General features: G+C 37.0%; 1 protein-coding gene across 1 annotated transcript in view; it reads left to right on the forward strand.

The window, feature by feature from the left end:
* Nucleotides 1-20,623, forward strand: part of KATNIP (katanin interacting protein) — a 71,557-nt gene that overhangs the window by 45,016 nt on the left and 5,918 nt on the right. Inside the window, exons 16-23 of the mRNA XM_084295778.1 lie at nt 2,490-2,565; nt 5,513-5,690; nt 7,809-7,974; nt 12,486-12,643; nt 12,909-12,973; nt 14,756-14,866; nt 17,593-17,732; nt 20,232-20,333. Of these exons, the coding sequence (XP_084151904.1) occupies nt 2,490-2,565; nt 5,513-5,690; nt 7,809-7,974; nt 12,486-12,643; nt 12,909-12,973; nt 14,756-14,866; nt 17,593-17,732; nt 20,232-20,333 (996 nt within the window). The remainder of the gene's footprint in view (nt 1-2,489; nt 2,566-5,512; nt 5,691-7,808; nt 7,975-12,485; nt 12,644-12,908; nt 12,974-14,755; nt 14,867-17,592; nt 17,733-20,231; nt 20,334-20,623) is intronic.

Consider the following 20,623-nt stretch of genomic DNA (forward strand, 5'->3'; position numbering starts at 1 on the left):
TCCCCAGCATAGAGTTGTCATTCAGACCAATATTGGGTTTGAACAGTCTCTGCCTGTTGACCCTTTCTTGCTGTGACTGAGATAGTGTTTTACTGTGCTGATTACAGAATTTTTAAAAGGTCTTAATGGAAGCATCTTACATTCTCGTCAAATATTATCTATGGTCATTTGTCTTCCATCTCTTTCTCCATGATTTCAGTTAACATGTCAACTTTTGTAGCAGGTCAGACCTGTGACTAGTGCACTTGAGCCAACTCTGACAGTCACCAGTAGTGGATATCAAGGCAGAATGTAAGAACAGAGCAAAAATGCAGTGATTGTTTTTCTGGAGCACTCATCCAACCCTTAGGAGTTTGTGTCACAAGAACTTTTATTGACTTTTGTGTTTAGTGTCCCTTCATGGATTTTTATTGCGTTGATTTGTCCACTGGCTATTCTAAATGTCTTACTTTCCAGAATGATGTCATACTTTAGTTTTTTCTCACATGGAAGATGCTGTAGAGCATGGTCAGGTGTAGGTGCATGGTAATACTTACTGCTTTTTATTTATTTTCCAGCAACTCTTATGTGGGATAATATTTTGTTCTAGCCATGAGGTATCACAATATTCGTAGGCAGTGTTGAAATAGAACATTAGACTAAGGCTGAAAAAAAAGATAGCAGGCACCAGTGGAATGGAGGGATCTGAGTGGCCAAGAAATGGGGAAGGAGGAGAAAAGAGGTGGTAAAAGGTGTCTTTTAAAATATTTAAAGGCACTATTCTGCATTCTATAAAGGCAGTAGCTTTATTGAGTCTGTGGAGTTTTAAAATTTGGAACTCTGTTGAATATTGATTCCCAGGATGGTCTTTGAAAGTTGTTCTGTGGAAAAGGCATGAGACATCAAAGATGGAGTCACTGTTTTGTGAGAAAATACCCTCCAACAGCAGAGGTTTTTTTCATGTAGGTTCTGTGTGAATGTATTATAGTGTGCAGTTCTGATTCAGTTTCACCTACATAATTACCACAAGGACATTAGCTGTTACATGAAGTATGTTGCTGTCTGAGAACACATGTAGATGATGTAGATGATCAGGGATGTCAGTGGTTGTACTATGGAAATTGACTATAATAGCAGGAGACAAGTGTTGATTTTTTTTTTTATTATTTTACTTTTTAGCCATAATGTAAGCCCTTTTGGTGTATTCTGAATGACAGGAAATCTACTTCTAATGATGAATGAAACTATGGAGAATGAGTCTAGACTCCTAGTTTCCTATTTAGCTTTTTGCCTACTAATGAGTTTTGAGATGATGTTTTTGTAGAACTACTTACAACAATTACAAGATTTCATTCAGATCTCCTATTACTTTGTAGCCCAATATTGCATATGTAAAGTCAGGATTGTTTCTCTTCTGCATAGCATTTTTACATTTATCTACAATTAAGTTAATGTTATTTTATCACCCTCACTCGGTGAAAGGAAGTCTATCTGCAAACCTTTGCAGTTGTCCTTTGTCTTTACTATCATAATTGCCTCAGTAGGATCAGCAAATTTTGTCATTTGTGTTTTTTTTTTTTGTTTGTTTTTCCTGGATTTTCACTTTCCTGGATTGTCAAAACCAACAGTTAATTCCTGTTTGCAAACCAGGTGTTTAATTAGTTAGGGTTTCCCCCATGGCAGCTTAGCTTACTCAGAGATTTTGAGGAGGTGTTTTTGTGAAATGCTCTGTGGAAATGCACCTTGTTGCCTTACCTATTGACCAATTAAAATAATGTTACTAGATCATTGAGTCATTAATTTGAATCCAGCTTCAGTTTAAAAATAAAATAAATAGATATGGGTTGATTGCTGGGGGTGAAAAAGATTTATTTTTTCATCCCTTGCTGTCAGCCATGATTGTACTTATGAAAAATATCTTCATTTCAAGGTAGGTGATCAATAGAATAAAGATCATAAATTTTTAATCCATGAGGAAAAAGCATATTCCTTGGCAGCCTCGATAATTTGTGTTGTTAACTATTAATTAGTATTGTCAAGGAACAAACACCTGCTTTTTGATAAGGTTGTTCGTTTCTTCTGTCCTCTGATTCTAGGGAAAAAAAAAAGTGATGGCACTTTGAGGTCTTACATTGCATCCAAACATTTTATCTCTGTGACATATATGCTACATGTTGCAAATGCAGTATGTCATCATTTGCTAATGGCAGTCTGTATGAAACTAAGAGTGACTTATCAGTTTCAACCTCTCCAAGAAAAGTCATCCCATGCTAGGAAATCTCAAAAATGCGCTAACATCAACAAATATATTGTCTTGACTTAGTAAGGATGCATGTGGTCTTTCATGTTTAGGGGCATGTTTTCCATTGTTTGCAGAACAGCCTGAGTGGTGAGGCAAAGGGAGACTGAAACACAAAAAACTGTACATAAAACAAACAAATATGTTATGAACTGTCTTAAAAGTGTATATTTAAATGCATGTTTATTGCACCTGTTGGTTTACTTTTTAGGTTCAAAAGCAAGTAATTCTGCCAGACTCTTCCTCTGAATGTATACCCAAGGAGCCAGGAATATTTACTGGAAAGTGTAAGTTCTTTTACTGCTTGCATACGCCACTCCACACCTACCCCCTCACTCTCCTGACATGTTATCAAGGAGAATCTGAATTGTCAGAGTCACACGGTGACAGATGTCTGGTCTGGAATAAAGAAGAGTAATTGAATATTTAAGACAGAAGCTTTCTTTTACTGTGGATTTTAGAACATTATATTGTGACAGCTGGCATTTAATCTCAAAAATAACACTAGCCATTTGCGTAGTCCTTGAATGGGATTTGTGATAGCTGTGTCCATTACCAAGTAATTCTATTCCAATCCCCCATATTTATTTAGACTGACTGAATTTCTCAGATCAGATTCACAATAGAAAGCCTACAGTTAAAACTAGACGAGAATGTTACATCCCTACTGAAAGTACCTTATCTGTTTATCCTGTACAAAAGCAAATCTTTCTGGCCTTTAAATTATTTTCCAGTGAACCTCTGAATGGCCTAGAAGTATAATTTCCTGGTCCTTTGACCAGCACAGGAGAAATTGGGTTCTCGGGCCTGGCATAAAGCCTTTAGCAAACTGTGATGTGCTCTCTGAAAATACTCACAATACTGTTATTCAGCTACATATCTATGGTCTATATGTATGATCTACGTCTATAAACTTTGTATATGAACATCTATGATCGGCTCATATCTGTGAACTTTAGATGCCTTTCTCTTGTCCCATTTCTCAAAGTCAATGAAAAAGATAGTGAGGGTGTGATTCAGAGATCAGTAGATGGAGTCTCTCATATGGACAAGATGTTGTTAAGAAGTTGATTGGAGTAGCTTATCTCTACCCAAGAAAGAGGTTCTGATTTCCACTGAGTTCTTGCAGGGAAAATGCTGGAGCAGAAGCCAGCTGCAAATTCTGTTTGGTAAGATGTAGGTTTCCTACGTCTTTCCAAACACAGAAGACCTCCAGTTTAGTGTGTTGCATAGCAAAAAATTGCCATTAATTGCTACAAGAGACTTTATAAATGACCTTGCATAAAAGCAAAAAACAAAAACAAAAAAACAACAAACCAGACTGTAAACTAACACTTGTGTTTATGGGATTCCCAGTGATTTCAACATACCATGTCTTGGCTGTGTATATTGCTCCTTCTTCCCCTTATGCTGTGGCGTGGGGCTTTAGACCTGAAATAAGAGTCCTTCTACTTCTCACTTGGGGAAATGACTGGGAATTGTAGAAAATCTAGAATCACCACTGCCCTTTTCATGTGGGACTCCTGGTTGCAAATTGTGTGTGGAGTCACTGAGGATTTTTGTAGGATTGAGGATTTTAATGACCTTTTGTAGGTCATTATCTCTTTCATCCTGCTGCCAGTCATGAAATCAAGGGGAAATTGTGCCTGACCAACCTGCTAGACTTCTGTAAGGAGATGACTGGCTATGGAGATGAGAGAAGAGCTGTGAATGCTGAGTGAATATTATATATCTTCGGTTTAGCTAGACCTTTAACAGTCTCTCATATACTCCTTGTAGCCAAATTGGTAAAAGATGAATGGAATGGATGGAAATAAGGTGGATGGGGTGGAAAAGTAGCCAGACTGCCAAGCGCAGAGTATGATGATCACTGGTACAAACTCCAGCTGGTGGCTGATTACTTGAGTTCTAACATGAAGATGGTATGTTAAACACATTAGTAAACCACCTGTCTTATTTGGGTTAACTATGAGTTGGTATTCTCTAAGAGATGTAGTATTTATGAGAGACTGGATTTAGATGAGTCTATATAGTCACCTGGAAGGTAAAAGGCAATAGATTGGTAGGTCTTCTGTGTTTCTGCATAATCTCAATCTGTCATGTCACAGTTTAAATGTATTATTGAATAACTGTCACTCTGCAGTCTGAGTAATGAGACACTTGATAACATGCTTGACCAGGAGCTGTATAGTTACAAGTGACCCAGATGTCAGTTGCCCACTAAAGGTCTAACACTGATTTACAGTAGTTACTATGCTATTATGTGGAGGTAGGCATGTAGACCAAGAAGTATCCAAATACAGCATATAAAATTCTTTAAACAAAATACGCGTACTGCTAATTCTTGGGGCTTGCACACATGCTTCTTTATAGAAAAATTATTTAGTTCATTAGAAATCGTGTGATAGAAAATGGTATTTGGTTGGATAATACATGGTAGGATTCATGGCTTGGATTCAAGCTGTTGACAAGTAGGCAGGCATCAATGTGGCATTGATGGTGTTGCAGTAATATCTGCCACACTGTCCTAAATAAAGAAAACTGTGAGGTTATGTGACTAGCTGATGGTAATTGAGCCTGATCGTTGAATGAAATGTGCTCAGATGCAGACTATCAGCAGTCATTTGTGCCAGGCTATGAGCAGTTGAATTTAGAATGCATTAGTGGATTACAATGTGGAGAGTGAGTGGATCCCCTAGTGCCACTAGTGGCAGTGGCAAACCCAACCCAAAGCAAATTGCTGGGTTGCTGGCTAGTTGGAGAGATAATAGAGAAAGAAGCCTTCCTCCTCCTGACAGCCTACATAAACACTGCAGTGCTCTTACCTGTATTATCTTGAATTACTCTGTATTAACCCACGGTATGAATCACAGAATCATTAAGGTTGGAAAAGACATTCAAGATCATCTGATCCAATAGTGTTTTAAGTGTGGGGGTGTTCTTTTTTTTTTTTTTTTATGAGGATCAGGACTTGTAAGTAGCAATTTTGCATTGGTGCTCTGTTTTGGAAAACATTTGTACTTTCAAGTCTTTGTGCAGTCCAGCTTTCCTGTTATCTTTGCTTTTAAGAAATCTGTCAGATCTTTCATGTTCATGTTTTTGGTGTCTTTGACTGCTCTGTACTAGTGAAAGTGTCTTCCAGTTCACACTGATTATTCAGTTTTGGAGTCTTTGCGCCTTACTTCATACTAGTAATTATGTATGTGTGTATATCGTATGTATATTTTTATATAGGCCTGCAACTGAATTTTACCATGAACTGGGGAGATTCTCATTACCTTGGGCTGACTGGACTTGAAGTGATAGGAAAGAATGGTCAAGCATTAAAAATAAGTACAGAACAGATTTCTGCTTCACCCCAAGACTTGAATGATCTTCCAGAGTATACAGGAGATTCCAGAACATTAGAAAAGTAAGTAGTGAAAGAGGTGGAGTCTGCTCAATATTCTTATCAATCAACAGTTTTAGAGTTTATCAATTTTAAATGCACTTTACATCAAATTGGATAAAATGACAGAACTATATGAACTTTTGTTAGGTTAACACATGTAAATACCAACATGATTTTCATACCCTCATTACTGATTCTTGGATTTCATGAGCTTCCCAGGAACGGTTTGTTGCAGAAAAATTAATCAGGTGTTTCCAAAAGACAATATTTGAGTTAGGAAAAGGTAACGTGCCTGATTGGTATCACTGCTAAGGACATTCCAGACAGAAATATGTGCCTTCTATAGCATTTGTCTATGCATATGCAGTAATATTTTTGCAGGATTTCTGAATAATTATGAAGAAAAACGTCAAGTTAGTGAAGGGTGAGGTTGGATTAGGGAATTGCAGGAGTAGATACTAATTTTTAATACTGCAGCTTTCATTTAACTCCAATGAAGTTTTATTCATTGGCAAATAAACTTTCTCAAATTATGAAATGTACAAAAATCTTTTCCATAGGTTTAAAGATCTAAGAAATCTTCCCGTGAGATCCCTTATGATGAAGAGGTTCTGGAGGTACTATCCAGACTCCACTATGATGGACCCAGATACAAAGAATTAATTTAGCTTTTCCTTAGGTATCTTATCACCTCTGGATGTTTTTTTTTTTTTTTTTTTTTTTTACAGCTTGGTCATCTGTTGATCCTAGAGTTTCTGGCAGGTTTTCTGCCTCTGATGTATTTGAGGAATTTTATTTATTGTACCTTTTGCATGCTAGCCTTCATAACCTTTCTTAGCCTGTGAATATACATTTACCCTTCCAGAGTTTATGATCCTGTTGATTTAGTTTGTTTGATCATGACTTTTGTTGAAAGATGGCTTGTAATACTTTCTTTATCTGCCACTAAGCTAGGCTGGCTTCCATTTTTTCAAGTCCTCCCTCTTTCTAATGTCTTGCTTAGTGAGATAGATTTGTTCTATGCTTCCAGTATGATATCCCTTAATATTCTGTCTGCTGTGTATAAGGATTTCATTTTTTCTTTTCTTTTCTTTTTTTTTTTTGTCAGACTCCATTTTTACTTAAGAGGCTTCTTTAGCACAAGAAATAGGGGCTTTATTTTTTCCTTTTGATATTTCTGCAAAGTATGTTGAGTTTGAGTAGGCTTCAGTGCTCTTCAACTACAAAATTTCAAGTAAGTCCTGTGTACTATTTAGGACCAAGCCAAGTTTTACATCTTTTTCGTTGGTTCAGTTTCTCTGTGAAAAGAGTCCTTACACATACCTGTTCCTGTGAGGAACTGCCAAGTCTGGTACCCACTTATTTATTACACTTTTAAATAGAGTAGATACATAGGGCAGTGTACAAAAGTAATTACACTGGGTCAATTAATTCATGTTCTCCTTTGCACTCTTTGTATGCCATAGTTTGTGGTGGAAGTTGGAATTCCAAGATGAGGAAATAATGGAATGAAATTTATCTAGTCAGCCTAACACCTGTGCTATTATGAGACAACACTGTCACTTTGGTAGAATTATTTATTTATTTATTAAAAACGAAGTAGGAATATGCTTAACTGTGAGCATGATGAAAGATGTGAACAGACTGCTGCTTCTCTGAGCTATATCCATCAGCCATTCAGCTCAGATTCAGTATAGTTGCATTATATAGTTGCACACAGTAACACACTGCAGATTGCCAGGTATGCTAAGCTAGGCACAGTTCTGTGTTAGTAAGTTATATAACATCTGGGCCTTAGGGCTTTGCCTTCAGTCATTTCGGTACAGAGATACCAAATTAGCTTTTCTCTACCTGTTTGCACAGGGAAAAATAAGGATTTGTCTGTTATTCCTCAACAGACTCAACTAAATGAAATGTTTTTATTTTTTTCTTCTGCCTCCCTACCACCCCGGCCTTCAATTCAATGATTATGTATTACTTTTTTTTATTATTATTATGCTTCTTTAATTTCATAGATATAGGCATAATAAAGCCCTGGAATCTGTAAGTGGAAATCACAAAAAGACCTAGTAAAACACTTGTTTTCATGAGTAAAGCAGGCTTTTCCTTTCTGCCGCTAATGGATTTTTCTCCTCGTAGGTTAATAGATGGGACTAATATCACAGCTGAGGATGACCATATGTGGCTCATTCCCTTCTCTTTTGGAGAAAATCATCTGCTCACAATCCATTTTTATAAAATTGAAAATATTGCAGGGCTTCGCTTTTGGAACTATAATAAATCTCCAGAGGATACCTATAGAGGGGTAAGTAAAAGAAAAGGAGCACTGCCAGCAAAAATATACAGCAGTGCATTGGAAAATTGGTACTGTGATAAATGAATATAGCTGCCTTAATGGAATGCCATAAATCTTTCTAGATTGTCTGAGTCTGAGTTTTGTGGCAGGTATAATGCATTTTTGTCTCCACAAACAGCAAATACTGGAGAAAAAAAAAAAGAGAGAGACAGTTTAAAGAAAACTTCACAGATGATTTTTCTAAGAGACGCATAGTAGCACATATTATTTTCAAGATACATGATCTTGAAGTGATATCCTCTCACTAGCCAGTATTTAGGCCTACCATATGATTCTTCATTTCCTGCAATAAAAGGGTGGTAGAACAGTGAGCACTTCAACAGAAATCCTGTTTGGATAAGTTAAAGAAAGCAGTATCTGCGTATAAACTTCTTGTTGTCTCTGACAGTGGTGTTATTTAAAGTGTTTTCATGCTCTCTGCTGTTTTTAAGTCTGTCATTTTAAAAGTTATCATTTAGTACATCAATTATAAAAGCTGTATAGCTATTTAGTTAACTAGTAATGTTTAGTAAAATGTTAAATAGAGAATTTGGTGTGCCTTTTTAAAACAAGGAATGTAATGAAACTTCTTTATACTTGCATCATGAAACCCAACGCTCTGTCTCTGTGGCCATGCCATGCAATTTTCAAATTTGCTTTCAGTTTTTAAGTATATACTAACATAGAGTTTATGGTTCATTAAACCTATGTAGTTACCAGGCAGTTGAATGGAAAACAGCTGGGGATAGCAGAGTTATACTTGGCTGTCATACGTGGATTGTTTTAAGCCCAATTAATCAATGCTACCTTTTTCAAGAAGTGAGTCTCTAGAACTCTTAACATTTGTTTGGGAAAGCTGCCATCTTCAAGCAGTTTGGCTAATGTAGTTTAGCTAAAATTGTATAACATACCTCCTCACTTCTTTTTCTGAATTACTTGCTTTAATTTTGTTTTTATCCTGAACTCTTGGAGCTGACTATCAAATAACATCTGTTGGAGTTGGTGTTATATCTAGCTCTCATTCTGAGTTTGGCTGTAACTCATTTCCCTGCTTTTTCTCAGAAGACACATATGCTGTTGCAATGAAAGTGAAGAATTTGTTGCTGTTCACTGCGCAGTTTGTGAATCCATGTCTCCAGATCTTCCCATTCACATCTAACTGGTGTGTTCTTGACTTCCAAATTCAGTCACATAAGGAGAAAAATGTTGATGTGTATAAAACTAGAGAGAAGACCACAAAACAAAACCAAAAAAAATCAGCAGAGCTCTGGAAAAATTTTTAGAATTGAAGTTGGAGGCATGGGTCCTTCATAAGGTTGGACAAGATAGTAGCAAATATTGGAGAACTACTTTTCTACGTAAATTTACCTTCCAGGAATTTCTTTCATATGGACAATCACATAAGGAGGAGGTGTTCCCTCCTTGTAACTGAGCCCTGGCATCTTTTAACATAAGCATGAGGTGTTGTAGAGTGCCAAAGACTGTCCAAAGACTCACAGGGTCCAGAGTGTGACATCTTTCATTCTAGCCACAACTGATACAGAAATTTTAACATTTGACAAGTGATTGTTTTAAATACATTGCATTAACCCAACATGTTTGACACATGGTAGGGTTCAGGAGCATGCTGAGCTTACCATGTAAACATACACCTGTGTAACATATAGTTCTTTTAGTAAAAACCATGACTTAATTGGTATGATTGAGCATAAAGAAAGGACTCTTCCCCTGAGAATGGTACAGCACTGGGACAGTATGCAGTGACAGGGTGAGACCTTGTCGGTGGAGGCTTTCAAAACTCTAACAAAAGGCAGAATAACCCAATTTATTTTTGCTGGCCGCTCTGCTCTGAGCAAGAGTTGTGACTGGAGACAACACAGAACTCTATTTGAATTAAATTTTTTCTGTGATTCTTTATGTGTATTGCAATCTGAAGAACTGTCTGTAAATGGTGTTGTGCAATGTTTTTCTCTACTATTATGAGCCCAAGTTTCTCCAAGACAGAGCAGGGAAGAAAAGTTTGAACATGAATTTTCCAATCAAATCTACTTTCTGTGTGTGTCTCAGTTATTAAAGAAGGAAAACAAACAAACAAAACAACAACAACAATAAAAAAAACAGATCCCTAAGATCTAATGGGGAATTTGTTTTTTGGAGACCAAACCAAGACAGGAAGGAATGAAGGTGTTGTGTGTGTGTGTTTGTCTGTTTGTGTTTACACTTTTTTTGCTAGTTTGACAAGAGGTGGATCCAATAAAGCATGCTTGTGAGTGGCACACGTGTAAGTCCCATAGCAGTTACCGGGTACAATTTAAATGAGGCGTTTTTACCTCCAGTTAGGCAAAAGGATGAATGAGACAAGTTATTTGGAAAACTGAAGGTGCAGGATATCTACTGGGCCCCGCAGCAAAGAGGCTTTGAACTGCAAACCCAGGGCAACGTGACATTTGTTTTCTGAAGTATTGCTGTTCTTCTAGGAAACAGGATGTGAAATATAATGATTTTCTAGGCAGCTGTAGACTGGTGGATTCTATTCACAGCTTTAGTATGAGAGGGTAATGGCAGTGAACTGTCAAAATGAAGGCTTGTATGCTATTTCCAGCTCTATGAAAAATTACCTTGTGAAAGCTTTGTTATGCGATTTGTAAAATGCTGTGTGTGATGGTTGAGAGCCTTCTCAGATGATGAAAATTGCTTAGAAATGAGGGCTCTAAAGGGCACATAAATATAAGCAGCTGTGGTGTAATAGGTAAGATTTCATCTCTGAGTCTCTAGACTTCCCATTCAATACGTGTTTCTTAAACTAAAGTGTATTTCAGTGGATTCTTTGCTTCTTCCTAGCCTGGCAGCCTGATTCATCTGGAAAGTAGCATGCAGTATCATGTCATATACAAAAAGTGTATCTCCTTTTTTGCTCCCAAGCTTATTAAAGATGAAGCCAGAAATAGTTATTTCCCCCCTACTTATACAAACTTTCCCTCTTAATTTATCTTTGTGCTCTTTGAAAGTGAAATGATTACCTCATTTAGTCCAGTACCGTATGTTAAGTTTTCAAATCAATAAATATTTATGTAAAAAAAAAATAAATATCTTAAGCTTTACTTCTGGGTTATTACATGTACAACTTAATGAAATCATAATTGAATAAAAACAGTTTACAAATGGCAAAGATATGCAAACCGTTATGAATATCAGGAAACTGATAGTATATGGGCTTTGCAGAAAATCCTTAATGTTAAGCTCTTCTCAGAAAGCTAAAATTCCCATTTTAAGTGTCTATAAATACTGCATATGTATTTTAATATAAGTCCTAATAACAGGTGATGAAAATTAAATATTTCCATACAAAATTAAATTAGCCTCAAATTATCATATAGACATCAATCAGTGTAAAATCTAGAGATAGACTAAATTGTCTTTTGCTAACTAAATGAATCCATTCTCATTCAGTCCATTAATCAGCAAGCTGTAATCGTAGTGACAGTTATAAGGCCATCTTGTTATGTTTTTCCAGGTATTATTCCTTCCTTAAGCAGTAATTAGTGATAGACTAAGTGCAATGAATGCTGCTTGTGATTATCATTAGGTTACATTTAACATACTGCAAGGCAAGATGCAGTGATAATTGTTGCTGCATGACCGAATCGTTATGTGTCTGGGATGGTGCATACAGCACCAGATGGTGCTGCTGGGGGAGGGTGAAGGGGCCAGGACTCCCTCATCTTCTTATTAAGCATGCCTGAATTATTTAGTTTAATCTTCAGAGATTGTATCAGGCACGCATACATCTGTGATGTAGACGTGGCTCAATCTGTTTTGCCTGATACAGGTACTTCTTCTTTATTCATTTGTCCTTGGGTTACATACAGCACTGCTTGGTACATCAGTTTGCATGATCCTGAAGAAGTCCAAATCCCACCTGCCACACAGATAAATAGAACTGGTGAAATACAGCTTTTCTGTAAACAGAATCAAGACCTGAATGTGTGTCTGCTCCCAAGAGATCATCAAGTTACATGATTTCTTAAAGGCTAGCTTCAGCCAGGGTTGAGCAGTCAGGCCTGAGCTAGCATTGCATTCAGCTGCACAACAAATAACTAACCATCTCCCCAGATGACACATGCTGTCTTGAAAGCTGAGTCTGTCCAGTCTGATGGGTGTACTGCTGCAGCTCACAAAGCTTCAGTTTGCTGAGCTCTAGGGGGGGGAGCAGTAATTGAGGAGCTCTTCCAATCTTTTTCTTCTTCCCTCATCCCCAACCTCTGCCATCCCCATCAATCTCAACAGTTCAGTGTCACCTGTGATGCTTTGGATTGCACACTATAGGTTGCAACTGGTGTCTTCTGGTTTAGGCCAAAGGATGTGATACTACAGAAGAACGGAATAAATACATCAAAATTACTGAAACTATTATTTCAGCCTCAGAAGTGAGTGCTAGTGCATTGGATTTATGTTATGTTTTTTATGTTTTTTTAAACAAGGCTAAGGTAGTCCATGTAACGCTGGATGGTCACAGCATCTCCCCACCAGAGGGCTTTCTTATCCGCAAGGGACCAGGCAACTGCCACTTTGACTTCGCCCAAGAAATTCTCTTCCTTGACTATCTGCAGCCCCAGCTGATTAATAGGGTACAAAAGAGGTAAAGTAGGATATTTTTATTATCTGCACCACGTAGTTTCTCTTAACTGTTCAATATTTATATGTATTTTTATTTTGAAGCAAATCTGTAGCATCTAGATGAAAATATAATGTTCTCTGATCTCAATAAAATACATTATATTACATAATCTGGGGGGCAGAGGGGTGTGTGTGTGTTTTGACTTAATTTCTTGGGTTTGTTCTGTTCTTTTCCGAATAACCCAAGAATGTACATACAAACTATTTTGCCTTGGTCATTTTGGCAGGACTGGTTCAAAGAGAATGGAACAAGCTAGTATGGACTATGAAGCACCATTAATGCCATGTGGTTGTATCCTTCTCTGTCATTTTCTCATTTGGTACGCAACTCCGAAGTGTTCTGTATAACGTTGTAATGAATCCTGACAGTTTTGAATCCAACAGTTTCTGGTGCTTTAAGAAATGACTGAGATACCAAGAATATGATGAGAAAGGTACGAATTAAGAGTAAATAAATGAAACAGAATATAAGAATGTGTCACCTGTAGTAAAATGTTCCAGTAGCTTTTTTTCCTGCCTTTTGGAATCCGCCCGAGCTAGAGGTTCATAAGCACAGTATCCTGCCAGCCTGTCAACACTAAAAGTAGTCTGTATTTTTGGTGTATCTTTGAATGTTCTCATTGCTATTTCTTGGAATTTGTCTTATTTTACATCTTTTTTAAGGCTGTGTTTATCAGAACTGTGTAATATTTTTCCCATTTTTGTTAAGTTTAAAAAGCCAGAAACATTGAGCTTTCTTAAATAAGTACAGACTTTTGTGATACTACTTCCTGTCATGCCATCCATCTACTTGACAGGCCTTTTAAATCCATTAGGCTATTCTAACCATGTTTAGAGACACTGAGGTCTCAGCAAGACTAAGTTCCTGACAGTTTCATGAAAATCAGTGGCTGGGTAGAGGAAAGAGAAAAATAGGTTCTCCACTAGAGAAATGGACAGCACATACCTATTACATTTTCTGCCATTCAATGAATGGGCATATTTGCTGGCCAGTTGTCACTCATGCAATTCAAAACCAAGCAAAGGTGTATTCAGAAAATGTAGAAAGGCAATCAAGCCTACAGATAAGAGCTGTGGTGTTAATAAGTTGCAATATATAATGAGGAAGGTCACACACTTAAAAATAAATAATGATAAAATAAAAATAACAATAATAAAAAATCATTAGTTCTTCAGAAGAACATACATGAGCATATGTGAATGTAAGTAGATAGACTTTTATGTAGTTGTTCCAACTGCAGATTTTCATTTTTGTGTATTATCAGTATTAGAAATGACAGACTTTTTCTCTGAGAATAATACAGTTTATTCACAGGGGTTTAAGACAAAGTCTGGAGTGAACAATACATTTTTTACCCATATTATAACTAGATATAATGGAACTTGTTGCTATAAGATGTCACTTCAAAGAGGAAGGATCATGAATGATTGGACTTCTATAGACATTAAGAAGAGTAAGGATTGTTGTAATGTGTATTGAGAGTATTAAAAAAAAAACACTCTTCCCTCTTTATAGACTAAAAAGAAATTCTTGATGGCTGCATACTCTACAATATCTGTCTAATAATGTTTCTTATGAAAGCATTAGGTATTGGCCACTGCAGGAAACAAGGATGAATTGTGATTTTTTTCCTAAAAGCTTTTCTTCATTTCAAACAGAAATTTTTGGATTTGAATAGGAAATGCGAATTCTGTGGTGTCAAAGAGACCTGACTAATCTGTCAGACTGTATCTCCAGTTGTAAAGAGAATTGGCAAGCAGCTGCCATCCAAACTTGGTGCCAAAAAGCATGGCAAAACTTGCATCTGTTCAACTCCTTTACACTGAGATAAAGTGACAGCATCCAAAGTATTCAGGCTTGTAGAGCTGTGAATCTGTGATACAAATATGTAGCCTACTTTGGTATTTGGCTAAACAGTCCTTGTAGTATCAGAAGCATCTCATACACTGCAGATGAGAATGTCTAACATTGGAGATATGTGTTGCACAGTCATTTTTGAAAGTGCAAGATAAATGTTCCATTAGGAAAAAGTATCAGCATCAAAATTTTCCTTAATAGCTCTTTGCTTTTCAGTTGTTTTTCAGTTTCAGCTTCTGACAACTTGGGGTGATCCATACTACATCGGTTTGAATGGACTGGAGCTGTTCAATGAACATGGAGACCAAATCTTACTGACTGAAAATAGTATCCTTTGAATTTGATTCAGTGTTCCATGGGTAACCAATAGATGGAATGAAGGACACATCTGAAAGATTCATAGCAATCAGGGCCACTGAAGAGTTGCACTTCAGCACTCTATATCAACTAAATTTGGCCTCACCTCTGTAGCTGGTAAGCTTATGGAGCAGGTAGACCTAGAAACCATGTTAAGGTATATGGAAGACAGGGAGGTGATTGGAGACAGCTAGCATGGCTTTACAAAGGGCAAATCATGCCTGACTGCCTTGGTGGCTTTCTACAACAGAGTGACACCATTGGTGGACAAGGGGAGAGCAACTGATGTTATCTACCTGGACTTGTACAAAGCCTTTGATATGGTCCTACACAACATCCTTGTCTCTAAATTGTAGAGCTATGGATTTGATGGATGGACTGTTTGGTGGATACAGAATTGACTGGATGGCCACATCCAAAGAGTAGTGGTCAACATGTCATTGTCCAGGTGGAGTGGTGTCCCTAAGCATTCTGTACTGGGACTGGTACTGTTTAATGTCTTCAACATGGATAGTGGGATTGAGTGCACCCTCAGCAAGTTTGTGGATGACATGAAGTTGAGTGGTGCAGCTGACCACTAGAGGGACCCTGACAGGCTTGAGAGGTGGGCCTGTACAAACCTCGTGAAGTTCAACAAGGCCAAGAGCAAGGTCCTGCACCTGGGTCAAGGCAATCCCAAACATCAGTACAGACTGGGTGATGAATGGGTAGAAAGCTGCCCTGCAGAGAAAGATGTGGGGGTAGTGGTAGATGAAAAAACTTGATATGAGCTGGCAACATGCACTTGCAACCCAGAAAGCCACCCGTATCCTGGGCCACATCAAAAATACGGTGGCCAGCAGGGCAAGGGAGGGGATTCAACCCATCCACTGTCCTTTCATGAGACCCCACCTGGAGCCCTACGTTCAGCTCTGGGGCCCCAGCACAAGATACAGGGAGCTGGTAGAGCTAGTCCTGCAGAGGCCACAAGGATGATCAGAGGGCTGGAGCTCCTCTCCTGTAAAGATAAAGAGAGACTGAGAGAGATGGGGTTGTTCAGCCTGGAGAAGAGAATGCTCCAGGGAGACCTTACAGCAGTCTTCCAATACTTAGATGGGGCATACAAGGAAGATGCGGAGAGACCAGGGTGTGTAGTGATAGGACAGGAAGTAATAGTTTTGAACTAAAAGGGGGAAGATTTAGAATAGATATTGGGGAAAAAATCCTTTACCATGAGGGTGGCTAGATACTGGCTGGTCCAGAGAAGCTCCATCCCTGGCAGTGCCCAAGGGCAGGCTGGATGGGATTTGTGCAGCCTGGACTTGGGCGGAGGTGTTCCTGCCTATGGCAGTGTGGTTGTATCTAGATGATCATTAAAGGTCCCTTCCAACCCAAACCATTCTCTGGTTCTATGAATCTTAAAGAGCTGGAAGTGTATACCTCCATATAGAACTGATGTTGTTCAATCACATTGTAAAAGCAGTGTATCTTAACCAACTAAAACTGATAAAAACGTGGATGCTGTGTGTATTGTATATCTCAACAGATCCTCATTTTCTTATAAATAGAGATTACACTGAAAAAAAAGTGAAGGTTCTTTTCTGAGCAACATTTTTATTTATGTATTCTATGGTGCATGATGAACTTGAAATCTCCAAATCTGTGATGGAGAAGAAACATTTGAAATTGAAGTGTTAATAGTTTGTTTTTAAGATCAGGGGATTTTTGACTTAAATTGTATGCCTTTACAGTATGTCCTTATTGTATATTTTTACAATGCCATGTAAAGATAGCACAGCTAGTTTGGAATAATCACCTGTTTCTGCTTGTACAGCAGTGTTTCTTGGATATCTTAGGATCCCAGAAAAAGCACATCTGTCTCAGTACAGTACATGTGATAATTCAGCTACCAAGTCTGAAGCAAGCTTTTCTTAAATAGCTGAGTCATTTCTGTGCTATTTCTTAAATTCCTTATAAATATTGAGAGACTCCAGCCTTCTAGAAAGCAAAGCAAGGGGAAACTATTGTCCATCAAACTAGCTTGCTACGGTCTTATAATTCTGAAGACAATGCCATCCATCCACATTTCTTTGCATGTCTTTAGCATACATATGTTTTAAACTGAAACATTCCCTTACAGAGGAAGTCTAGTTATACAGAAAGCCTATTGAAGGTTTAATCTTTCCCTCTCAAATAAATGAAAGAAGGTCTTATTAGACAGTTAATGATTTTTATTAGAAGTATTATGGAACTTCAGGAAAATGCAGTCAGACTGGCTATCTCCTACAAGGATACTTTTCTTAAGGTATCTTTCATATGCGTTTCTACATGTTTGTGCTAAAAAAAAAAAGTGGAGCTTTGTCACAAAATAAATATAACAACACTTGGGAAGTGACTATTTCTAATAAGGGAACTTTATTGATGAAGTCATGAAAATGTACTTTAAAAGAAATGAAATGCAGCTAATTAATTTCTTCCTATTTTAAACATAATTTCAAATGCCAGAATCTGTAAGAGTTTTACTGCTTTAAAAAATGTGTTCTCAAGTTCCTCAGCTAGCTAAGTAAAATACTTGGAGTATTTTATAATTTTTACTGCTCTATTCTATCTATAGAATACTTGCTCATGGAGTCTGGAAGAGCAAGCATGAACTTTTAAAATATGTTATTTCTGAAACGTCCTTTACAGTTATTTAAACTTAAAGCTTTTTTTTCCAGATATTGCTGCTTTTCCAGATAGTGTCAATGTTTTGGAAGATGTATCTGGAGATATCCGAACTCCAGACAAACTCATTGACAGAGTAAATAACACAACTGATGGCAGACATATGTGGCTTGCACCAGTTCTTCCTGGTTTGGTACATTTTCCCTTTTCATTCCATTCTAGCGATGTGCATACATGTGGCCAGAAGCATAACAGAAAGGGAAAACATGCATAATCTTTAGGTAAATTTGGTATTAGTAAGCTAGGCTACCTTTCAGAAGACGTTCTCTTTATTCCATTTTCTCTTCACTGAAAAGGTAGCAGCGGTATATATCTCCCAGCTTAGTAACCTGCTTGTTATTTCCCTGATGCAACAGCAAAATAATTTCCAGAGGTAGCATGGATGTTTTATCAGCTACTCTGATAATGTTACTGGTAAAACAGCTTAATATATGTGTTTTGTGCAGTGAACACCTTTCAAATGGGAATGTACTAAAATTGTAAACCATTTTTTGCAAAAGACAATAAATTTTGTTACAGTAATTAGAATTTCTTTAAACCTCATTAACTGTCTTGAATTCAAATTCATAAATTAGACGTGACAGACATAGTATTTCATGTCCTAAAGCTCCAAGCAATTGAGCCCTTTTAGAAGCAGCATGTTTAAAATATGGGGTACCAAATATCTAAACAGGAAAAGCTGATAAACTTAGATGGGTTCTTACTTTGTTTTGGGAGAGAACATTTTTGCATGTGGCTGTTTTTGGACATTGTTAAGATGTATTTCTTAGAGGATAGATTTCAAAACTATTAAAATGTAAACCTAAAGTGTGATGTGCTATAGCTTACTGTGTTGGAAAAATCCTTACTGCATATATTACAGTTATTTATTTAGACTACTATAAGCAAAGGATTAAGTCAGTTTTGAAAATAATCTGTATATTCTTTGATGATGTAATGCAGTGAGTATAGTTAAGATAAAACTTTAATTATACTTGGGAATACTGACTGCTTGTGTTTCTTAGGAAAATGGAAGTTCTGTGTAATGCCTGAGGTTCCTAGGGTCTAGATCCCACATCTCGAACCTGGTAATTAACTCGGGATGCACAGATACCCATTGTAACATCATGAATGGTTGATTTGACAACCATCTGAGTTTGCATGTCTGACATGTGTTAATGTCCTTATAAAAACATTATTGCAGAGATTATTTCATTTTGGCAAAAGGAAAATAATGCCTGAGGTTCTAGCACAGATCCATACAATGTTTTTTGTGTCATCATGTCTGGCACCAAAGCAGTAGATAAGATATTATCCATTTACCCTTTTTAACACTAATATGTTTTTTAATATGTATTTGCAGGAGGGACAAGTAAGCAAAGTAGTGGCCCTTTCTGTACTTAAGCTGTAGCGAGTGATACCTTTTCAAGATCCATATAGTTCTTTCCTCTCTGCCGTCTTCCATGGTTTGGTTGCAAAGCCAGCAAGTACAAATGGATTAAGCAAGCAGCCTGTTAATGATCATTGTCTATAGTTGGGATGCTGAACCAAGTCTTCTGTATCCTCATTGTTAGCTTGTTTTGAAACATTTCAATTGTCTTGAAAGCTGAATTAACTTTTTGCTACATTGGAAAATTTGAAAGCTTTAGGAAAAAAATATACAATGGGACTTTCTTTTCCTTTCTAAATTTATCTTCCTTTCTACCTCTAAAATTTTAGAGATTTATTACTAATATAAGTTTGGTTTGAATTCTTTGTTACCCTTTTACTGTATATTTTATTTGTTTGTTCGAATGCATTTTCCATCAAATTTTTCATTTTCTATCACACTAACAATTGTCTTTGGACATTTTAGCCCAAATTTTCTCCCAGAAAAGCATACATAACAGCAGCTTTATTGACCACATCTACCTCTCTTTCTTCAGTACAAAAAATATGTAGTGATTTAATACAAATAACAGTTTCTTCTACAAAACATTGAAGGATTAAGACTACAGAGGATGCTAGAGGGGGAATATAGGATACGTTGGCCTAAAGTTGATATAGTAACTCATAAAAGGAATAACATAGAATTAGCTGTAATAGGCAAGATTTGTTTCCTGTGACCTAATCTGTGTTCTTAACATCTTGACATTGATGTCACTTAAAGATAAAATGAACGGTATCTCAAGCAATAATTATTTGGCAAGCATTAGGAGAGTTGTCTGTGTACCTGTTTTTGCAACTTGTGTGGGGTACACAACTTCTGTTAGAGTTTTGTTGGGATATATGAGAAATGTTAGTGTTGCTAGTAGGAAGATGGATTCCGCTCATAGTCAGCTTGTCTCATGCTGAAGTCCATGTCTGTGTTTTTGTTGATGTAATACTCATTAAAAGTGTCTTTCTCGCCCTCTCCCAAATGATTAGCAGTCCTGAATGACAAGCTCAGATGCAGATGTCATCTTCTGAGTTAATGTACATTTGAGAGGGCAGCTCTGGAGAAGAGGCAACATGTGTGAATTATCAACAGAGATGATAGCTGAACTTAAGTCCTTATCAGTTTTCTGCCCTCTAGCTATATCTCTTTAAATGCAGACCAATTTTGATGAAACTTGTATGAAACTTTTCTTTGGGGGATTTGTGCTCTAAAATGTAAATGAATTCTCTTTTGCAGGTGAATAGGGTGTATGTTATTTTTGATGTACCTACTACTGTTTCAATGATCAAGTTATGGAATTATGCCAAAACACCTCAGAGAGGTGTGAAGGAATTTGGTGTAAGTAATTTTGTATGCCTTGTTACTCTTTTGGTGAATCATCTTGCCATGATTTCTGCACTTTTTTCAGTTTCCTTCAGTGTGATTCTATATAATCTGAAAGAAAGGGATTTATATCATTTATCACTGTATTTAGTATTAAAATGATTAACCTCTGCAAGTCATGTGTCCTGTTTATCAGGTGTTTTTAATAATTAGATAATTAGATAATTGTTTTAAGATAGAATAATGCTTTTCTTTCTCTAGTGACTATAGAACAGGTCTGTAATACTGGTTAATACTGGTCTGTA

Source organism: Netta rufina (assembly GCF_964035555.1).
Source record: "Netta rufina genome assembly, chromosome: 15".
In the NCBI taxonomy this organism is placed as follows: domain Eukaryota; kingdom Metazoa; phylum Chordata; class Aves; order Anseriformes; family Anatidae; genus Netta; species Netta rufina.